The 9,420-nt window shown below is 31.6% G+C and overlaps 1 protein-coding gene across 3 annotated transcripts; it reads left to right on the top strand.

Moving 5' to 3' along the window:
* The first annotated feature begins 1,346 nt into the window (after positions 1 to 1,346).
* Positions 1,347 to 5,876, top strand: LOC103494401 (uncharacterized). Of its 3 annotated transcripts, none has more exons than XR_538642.3 (9): positions 1,347 to 1,919; positions 2,342 to 2,589; positions 2,921 to 3,076; positions 3,258 to 3,414; positions 3,575 to 3,717; positions 3,834 to 3,869; positions 4,104 to 4,881; positions 5,206 to 5,304; positions 5,482 to 5,876. XR_538642.3 is itself a non-coding variant. In XM_008455548.3 (8 exons), exons 1-7 carry the CDS (start codon positions 1,844 to 1,846, stop codon positions 4,863 to 4,865), a joined length of 1,578 nt encoding a protein of 525 aa, XP_008453770.2. In that variant the 5' UTR covers positions 1,347 to 1,843; the 3' UTR covers positions 4,866 to 4,881; positions 5,206 to 5,426. The 3 variants fall into 3 exon arrangements, 1 of the variants encoding a protein (XP_008453770.2); XR_538643.3 differs by having other exon boundaries at positions 5,432 to 5,876; XM_008455548.3 differs by lacking the exon at positions 5,482 to 5,876 and having other exon boundaries at positions 5,206 to 5,426.
* The last annotated feature ends 3,544 nt before the right edge of the window (positions 5,877 to 9,420 follow it).

The raw sequence follows: 9,420 nt of genomic DNA, 5'->3' as shown, positions 1-9,420 counted from the left end.
TATTGTAATTGAATCTTTTAATTTTATTTTCAATTTTAAATTAATTATTGTCTCATTTTTTTTGAACTATTCACATTTTCTTTTCATATTATTTTTTTATACCTTTTTCAATCTTTCAAATTCTTCTCCTTTGCCTTGTAACTTTATTTTTTAATTTAAAATTAATTATTGTAACTACGGTATCATTTCTCAACTATTTACATTCATTTTTCGTATTAACTATTTTATCTATTTCAATCTTTCAAATTCTTTATTTTCAAATTTTTGGGTGTAAATATATCATTCTTTTTTTCTCATTCATTCAATAGTCACAACAAAATGTTATGGGTGAAGAATAAATCAAATCATGTTTTTCTATTCTCTTCTATTTTTTTTTAATTTTATTGTCTATTTTTTATATATATAAGTATATAAGCTTGTATATAATCTTTCATTTGTAAATTTTTTTAGTATACAACATAAATTAGAAAACTTGAACCACCAACTTCGAGGTTGATATGTACATATGTCTATGTTCTTTATGTTTAAATAATGTAATATTGAGAATTTTTTCTAATGTAACCATGAGAATCTTGCTCATGTTTTTTTCTTCATTTGATTTTTTTTATTAAACTCATTTTATTAATGAAATGGTTGAGTGACTTATACTTTGATTTTGTTAAAAAAATGTAGATATTATTGGAATTTATTAAGTATACATAAAGATAAATAAAGTGTGTAAAACAAAAAATATTAAAGTCTTTCATTTTAATCTTTTTACCTGCAAAAATCATTAAAAAAAAGCTATGATTTCAGATTTACAATTTCATAATTTCAAAAGAAATATGATTTTGGTGGATGTTTTGCCATTTTATTATAAATTTTTTTTAGTCTTGCTTTAGTGGTAACTTTATCATTCACATAGATTTAATATTGTTTGTGATCATTTTCACATTTAACAAGATAGGAGTAACACACTTCATTAACTTTTCATATTCTTATTAAAAAAAATAAATTGATTCCATGATCAATATTAGTTAATGCTGATGTTATTAGGGTCATAATGTAATTTTTTCATCGTCCATAACTGATATTACATAATGTTATTATACAGCTTAACAACCTTTTAACTTTCACTTTATTTGGATATATATATAGATTTAATGGTTAAGTTTGCAACCTATAAACTTAAGATGTTAAGAAATAAAATTTAAATTATGCAAACAAATCAAATTCAAAGATAAATTCAAAAAATAACACAATTAATTTTACTGAATAAATTTATTTTCTATTCATTACCATGTGAATATAAAAAGTATATATAAAAAAGAAAAAGGAGGAAAAGAAAAACTTAAGGGAAGCGGTATGAAGCGAGTTTGCAAGAATCGGAGAAGCGTTTATTTCTTTTTTCATTTGTTTGCGCCAAAACGTTCCCCAAAATTTCTTCCAATTTTCTAAAACCACTTTTTCTTTTTTTCTCTTTTCTTTCTTCTTCTTCTTCCTCTAGAACTCTGTTTCATTCAATTTCACCTGATTCCTTCTCCGATTCCGTTTCTCATTCCCTTTCAACAGATACCCAAATACCCAATTTTCCATTTCATTCCAATTCTTCTTTTCCTTTTCCTTTTTCCTCTGCATTTTCTCCCAACCCTCTACTTTCATCACCTCTTGATTTCTTCCCGCTTCCTCTTTTCTGGGTTCAATCCCTTTTTCTTCCTTCGATTCTGGGTTTTCTTTGCCGTCTCAAGCTGCCTATGCTTGATTCCACCTTTCAGATCTTTCTTCTTTTTCTTGTTGCGCTTCTAGGGATTTCTACTGTTCGTTTTGTTATTGGGTTCTCGCTCTAGTTTGCTGCTGTACTGGAATGAATAGTGTGTTCAGTGAGCAAATACTTGCTGATAAGCTGTCGAAGCTCAATAGCACGCAGCAGTGTATTGAAAGTATCCTTTTTTATTTCGTTTTTGTTACCCCATTTGGGTTTCTGGTTTTCTTTTTTCTTCTTGTCTTTAGTTAGTTAGTGTTCGAAAGCTTCCAATCGATAATTTTTTGCTTAGTTCGTTTTTGTTTGAGCCTGCCCACTTTATCTTCTGTTGTTTTAACTCTCTAGGGCCTAGAGGTTGATTGATTACTTTATACCCTTCAAAACTTGGATTGGGATTTTATAGAATTTGGGTATTACACTTCAAATGTTGTTTTTTTTCTTAAGGGTTTTTGTAATATGATCTCTTTGGTATTGTTGCTTATTAGAAAGTGTTGTTAATTTAAGTGTTGTTAATTCTGTTATCTTTGGTGTTAGCTTATGTCATCAATGTTGAATTTGTTACAAGAGATGTTTCTGTCATACTTAACTATTTTCCTGTAGCTTTGTCACATTGGTGTATATTTCATAGAGGCAAGGCTGAATTGGTTGTTGCAACATGGGATAAGCAGTTCCACAATTCTGAAATGGTTCAGAAAGTTCCTCTTTTGTATCTTGCTAATGATATCTTACAAAACAGTAAGCGTAAGGGAAATGAATTTGTTACTGAGTTCTGGAAGGTTCTTCCATCAGCGCTTAAGGATGTCCTTGAGAATGGTGACAGCCATGGAAAGAATGTAATTTCTAGATTGGTAAGTTTGAGTTATTTTATTTTCCTCTTCTCGGATGAGTGGTCTAACTCTCTTGCATATCTTAAGATTTTCCTACTAAATGTGTTGGTGAATACTGATAAAAATTGAAGATGCAATTAATGGAATTTATCAGGATAGCTACTCCATTTTATTGAGTATTGGAGATTGTTGTCATGTACTTATGTCTACTAAAAATGAAGAAATTGCGGATTCCTTGAGCATGAAATTTTTTCAGAAAGTACTTCCTGTTCCAGGATCTTATTCTACGGCCTTTATTGCCTTTTTTCCTTCCTTTGAACTTGTCAATCAAATTTTTCTTGCACCTTCTTAGGTAGATATATGGGAACAAAGGAAGGTATTTGGATCCCGGACTCGAAGCCTCAAAGATGTAATACTTGGGGAAGAGGCACCTCCACCTCTAGAGTTTAGCAAAAAACGCACTCGATCAGTCAGAATTGTCAAAAGAGATTCACGGTCAATTAGAACAGTGAGTGACTATTTTATCTTCAGCTTTTCTTCCAATTATCTTTTGGTGGTACCAGAAGGTTATGCAAGACTTTGTCTTGATTTTCCATGACTGTTTCCATTTAGTTTTCTTATTATCAATATATATAACCTCCCAATGATTTCATTGCCGAGTTGACATTATTCCTTAATTTGGTACGCAGAAATTGTCTATTGGAAGTGCAGCTGAAAAAATAGTATCAGCATTCCACCTGGTCCTTAGTGAATATTCTAATGAAGAAACTGAGATGACCAACTGTAATTCTGCAGTTCAACGCGTAAGGAAGATGGAAAATGACGTTGATTTTGCTTGTTCCATGGGTATGACAACAATGTTTTAATGTTGTCTGCATTGTCTAAATGTTCTCCATATGCATCTAATTTGTTTTGAAAGATTTGTACTCTTAGTTGAGATTTATTAGTATCCCATCTTTCATTTGTCAAATTATACAGTCTCTGAGTTTCTATCATTATCCACCAGCAAAAAATCCCCAGCGTAAAAAGTTAGCCAAAGAACTGGAAGAGGAAGAAAGTGTTCTGAAACAGTGTATTGAGAAATTGCAATCGGTTGAAGCCAGTCGGCTGGCACTTATCTCTCAGTTAAAAGAAGCTTTGCATGTTCAGGTATCTTGATCAATCATTTCTCAGTTTCCTTAGAAGTTTGATCAATTTTGATTTCTGTATTACATTATGAAGTACTGACAATTGACAAATTTGGGAAACTGGACAATTAACTGTAGGAATCGGAGCTGGAGAATATTCGAACCCAGATGCAGGTATTTTCTTGAGTGTAATAGACTTGTTTTGCTTGTGCTTGTACTTCACATTTATTAGAACTTCAACATGAATGGTTTTATAATATGAAAGTGAGTGACTGGCTAGTTATATGGAGGAAATATGAAGCTTTACCGTGGACACCTATAATTTAGTTCATGTGAATTTGATGGGTGCTGATGATTGAGTTTTTTTGTTACCATTACTCATTTTGTTTTGAACTTCAAAAACTACAGGTAGCTCAGGCTCAAGCAGAAGAGGCTAAAAATATGCAAAACCGGCTAAATGATGAAGGTTATCTATCGAAAACTTCCATCACTGATTCAAATGCAAAAATGGGACAGACTCCTAAGAAGTCGGCTGCAGCCATTGCAGCAGAGGTTGCTGACAAGCTTGCAGCTTCTAGCTCCTCTCAAATGATCATGACATCGGTTCTCTCCACATTTGCGGCTGAGGAGGCAAAGCATACTGGTCTAACAAAGAACAATAATGGATTGAATGCATTTGCATCGAAGCCCATGCGTTCCTCTGCTAATTCTATTACAAAACCTGAAGCTTCAGCCGTTGGTTCAGATCCTAATGTTTTCATGTCCATGCAGCCCCTTCCTGCTCCCGCTAACCATTCATATCAATCAGTTATGGTGCCCCAACCAACAATGCAGAGCCAAGCCTCAAATTCACAGACTCAGTATCAGATGCTTCCAAGTGCACCTTCTCAGCAATATTTGCAGCTCTCAAATGGAGTCTTAACCCCATATGGTTATGGTAGTCTTCCAAACTCAACTCCGGTACCACCACCACCGATGCCCCACATGGTTAGTCCAGTGGTGCCCTTGACCCAGCAGATGCTGCAACAGACAATACCTTTGGCTCAACAACCATCACCTATGATACAAACACAACCGGTACCTTTCACGCAGCAACCTCTAGCACCTAGTTTTAGACCGCTTCAGCCGCCGGGGATGGTGTATTATGGTCATCCTCCCCCTTCTCAGTGAATGTTTTATGCTAAAGGTATCTTTTCTTTTGGACCGAACCTATTGATTAGTCATCGTCATTAAATTTTGTTCATGTACCTTGGGATTATGGAATTTGATTTGAAGACAGATAGTGTTAATGGGCTTCTACCCTAAACCCTATTGAACCAAGCTTTTTGGTTCTGAACCATTAGGGACCTTCATAATCATTATTTACTTCAAGGGGACAGACCATTAGAACATTTGTGATGTTAGACATATTTTAGTCTTTTAATTTTCAGTTTGATTTGAGGAAGCTCTGTGTAGATTTATTATCCCAAGCATTGACTTATTGTACATTACTTCATCCTTTGAATGTCAGGTCAAATTTTAGACAGTGCCACTTTCGTCGTGTCATGTTGATCTCTAAACGAATGAGCCTGCGAACGAAGCAAGGGCTAAATCCTATCGAGCTGTGGTGGTAAGGACTTGTGATTTTTAGTGCATATTTTGAGATAATTAAATTTATATCATTGTCTTTCTCCCTCTGCCCTACTTTGTGGGGGAAGATATATAAAATATGGAAATGATGTAACTGGTATATATAGGGCTCTACACTTTTGGGAGAGATCACTCAGCCCTATGATTTCTTAAATAGGTTCCATATGGTTCAATTCAATTTTATGAGTTCAAAGTGACGACGACCATTGTACCGATAAAAGAAAGACCAGACGACAGACAGATGGACGACGACAAGCCATCCCACACGAGTCATGTTCTTCATTGTTGAAGCTGTGAAAGTGCTAGCAATGGCTATAGTGGGGGAAATTACAATAGTTAGTGGCATGCTTCGTGGAAGTTTTATAAGGGGAGAGTTTCTTTAGCAATCAATAAGATACGAATATGCTTACTGGGACAGCTTGGGAATGAAAATTCAAAGGCTCAAAACATAGACCTTGAGAGCTTAGCTTCGTGAAGCTATGGTGAAAATGGTGCCAAGCGGCTTGAAAACGATAAAGGAAAATGATAAACATAGAACATAGTTGATTTTAACCTATAGTTATCGAAGTAGTTTAATTAATCACAAGCAATAGCTTAAATTTTTGCTAAAAAAAAAATAAAATTTCAATCATTATATTCAATTTTTTAAGGGAAAAAAAAATGGATTAGTACTCATTAAGTTTCCATGTTTAATATTTTGTAAGAAAATGTTCACTTATTATTTTCTATCTTTTTAATAATTAAAATACTGTCCTTAACTTTTGCTCTAAATTTTTGTTATGGTAAACTCATTGGAAAACTATGTTTTAAAAATTGAAGAGAATAGCTTTGGATGAAATTTATGTTATCATTTGGTTGTTAAAAACGCCTCCAATTTTCAAGTTATTATACGAATTGTATGTAGGGGTATTTTCAAATGTAGCACAATCGAATAAAAATAGTTCTATAATATAGCAAAATATTTTGAACTTTATCAACGAAAGATGTTGATAGGGATAGATATACTTTTTATCATTGTCTATTAGCGTAGATAGAATTTAAAATTTTATTATATTTACCAACTAATTATAAAACATAAATGCACTCAGATTTTTAGTTTATTTATATACACTTTTTTTATTTTAGTCAATTCAAAAAAAAAATTTCTCTAAAAATCACACTAGAAAGAAACTTTTATATTCAAGTCAAATCAAGCGTAACTTAATTTACATATGGATATATTAATGACCCCGAAGTATGTAATTCAAATCTCATTTGAGAGATAATTATACCATCCCACGGTCAAAGTTACGAGAACAGAACGATTGATTTAAAGCCAGGGCAACGGTAGGTCGAGATGCTAGCTTTAGGTTACTTTTCTTTTGCATAGAAGAAGTTCCATCCTCCTCTCGAGCCAGTGATCCACTTAGTACTGGAAAATTTTTAACATTCAAGGAAGTTTTATACCCATGTGAGATTAATTTAATGTTTTAGGTGTAACCAATAATAGAGGGATTTAAAATGACTAAATTAATAAAAAAATTAGAGTTTTGAATGACATAATTTCTAATTTGTTTTAGTTTAAATAATCAAAACCAAACCGAACGAAATATAAACTTAAGGAATTTGAATAATCCTAAGGTACAGTCAACATGATAAGCGAAACCACGATATTTTGTTGCATTTTACAAATAGGAACGAAACTACTACGTTATTTTCAATGAAAACATCAACAAAACTTTGTAATTTATTTAAATACCTCTTGTAATTTGTCAAAATTTTTAATTTATTTAACCTACAGAGTTTGAGGTATGAATTAGTTTATTCTCAATTTTATAAATTTACATTACATTTTGATACAAATACTCATTTAATAGAAACCAACCATTTCCTTAATTTAAATAACTGCTCAGTGACCATTTGAATATAACTCAAATAAAAAAGACATTGATTATTATTTTAAAAGGTTAATATTTCTTTTTAGATCTATTCACCTTTATAATTATTGAAAGCCAAAAGTTTTAGGATTCGTTAGTTTATTATTAACGACTATTTGATAAATGTATTTGAACAAATAAAGTAAATCACTTAAACGTACAAATAATTGAAGACTCTTGATCTTCTAAAACTTTATGCAAGACAAAGTAATCGGACATTTCAAAAGGCAATAGATGTTTAAATACTAATCCTTAATGACTTCAATAACCATTATAAGTAAGGATTAGTTTTTTTAAGTATATCTTTGTCATTATAGTAAAATAGATCCCCACTACTATTAATGTGCACACCTTTCATATTTTATATAGACTTAGAAAACAAACATTATTGATGAACAATAATTAATTTTGGATACATCAAGGAGATAATTATAACTAAATACTGTTCCTAATTTTTGCATTTCTTTTTTCTTGTTGTTAATCAAATTCCTGCCTAATTTCCACGTTAAAAAAAAGCTCGTCTATAATTTTAAATATTAGTTTAGAAGAAAAAATCTTTCAAACATACTACCCTTCAAGATTAGAAATTTGATTTTCGAAGACTCATCTTTTATTTTTATTTATTGAACAAGAAGGGCATCTATAGCAACAAAAAAATTAAACAAATCAATAATTAAAAACCACAAAGCTATTTTTATACGTTACAAGTGATTTTGGATCAAAGAGTATAATCGTCATAAATATAAAGCATTAAATAGGAGTAAAACAACAATATCGAGAAAATAACTAGGTTTGGGTCAAAGATACTCAAGCACAGACAATAGACCTAGGAGAGAGGGTTAGTTCGAGATAAAGTCCAAATTTTCTCAATCGTCTTAGCCAAATGTGAAACATGACATACCTCTTGAGCGGGTAAGGTAAGTAATTGCCAAAGGTAAATATGCTCTCCAATTATACATTATTATCTAGCTTCATATAGTTCAAGTAATTTGAATCATACTCTCAACCTTCTTCATCTCCACATTCTTTTCCGACTCAAAGCATTGAAGTGTAAGTGTGTGTGATCACAAGGACACCACAACGAACGATTCGTAGATTTTCTCTTTTATAGATCACTTTTTTCTCTCCTTTAAATAAATTCATTGTTAGTTTTGAATGAAAATTAAGTACATTTTTCTTGTTCAAAGTTTGACATAATCAACTTTATCGAACAAACATCGATAAGAAAACGATCGAATGAACTCGATTTTTATTTTTTAAAATTAGAATCCTAGGGATTGAGATGTGTTATTATTTATAAGATGAATTGGGGGTGGAGGGGCCTCACACAACACAATTCAAAAACAAAAAGGCCCACGCTGCTAGCTTTATCCGATTTGGTGAGTGCATGCCCTCGAAATTATTCTAAATTAAACTATACAATATGATCATAATGATAATAAGAACAATAATGTAAATATTATTTTAGCTAGCTTCTGATCTTATTGGTCTTGGTGGGTGTTGATAAAAAAATAATGGGTTATGAAACTCATCTGTCAACCACAAATCTTTAATTTGAGACAAGTTGTAGGGTTATTATGGAGCAATGTGTCAAATAGAAAGGATATATTATTATTTGAAATATGAATATCATTTAACAATTGGGGAATTGGGGAATTATGTGTCACACTCTGTTATGCTGCCGAAAGTTTAACTTTATTTTTCATTCATATATTAAGACATGGTGGGGTCTTGCTGCTATGTTTTTTTCTCCTTATAACAAGACATAACATAACACCATTTCTCAGTTGCTTCACTACGATAATCAATCACAATTAATTAATATATACGACACAATCGTCACAAATATAACAATCAACTTTAAAGTATTAACATGCATAAGTCACTATCCTAATTTAACTTTCGAATTTACCACCTAATAGAAGTCACTCATAGAAATCTTTCGTAGACGAATCTTGCTATATTTACCAATTTTTTTAAAAAATGTTTTGATATACTTAATTGTTAGTTTTAAAATTACTATACATTACCCTAGTGGATGAGTGAAAATGTTCTTTGACTTAGCTAGCCTCCATTGGTTGAATTATATGTAGAAGGAATATTTTTTAATGTGTGCTCCTTCGGAGAATATTATATGAAAAAATATCTTTCCAAATAAAAAAAAAAAAACATCCTAAAGC

This window comes from Cucumis melo, chromosome 7 (assembly GCF_025177605.1).
Source record: "Cucumis melo cultivar AY chromosome 7, USDA_Cmelo_AY_1.0, whole genome shotgun sequence".
NCBI lineage: Eukaryota > Viridiplantae > Streptophyta > Magnoliopsida > Cucurbitales > Cucurbitaceae > Cucumis > Cucumis melo.
Note: the sequence above shows the minus strand (reverse complement) of the source record. Positions and strands in the feature narration are given on the sequence as shown.

Excerpts from the sequence above, each read along its gene's own strand:
- LOC103494401 (XM_008455548.3), top strand. The coding sequence starts at position 1,844 with ATGAATAGTGTGTTCAGTGAGCAAATACTTGCTGATAAGCTGTCGAAG. Across the intron at positions 2,590-2,920 it reads AGAATGTAATTTCTAGATTG|GTAGATATATGGGAACAAAG; the intron begins GTAAGTTTGAGT and ends GCACCTTCTTAG. Across the intron at positions 3,077-3,257 it reads ATTCACGGTCAATTAGAACA|AAATTGTCTATTGGAAGTGC; the intron begins GTGAGTGACTAT and ends TTTGGTACGCAG.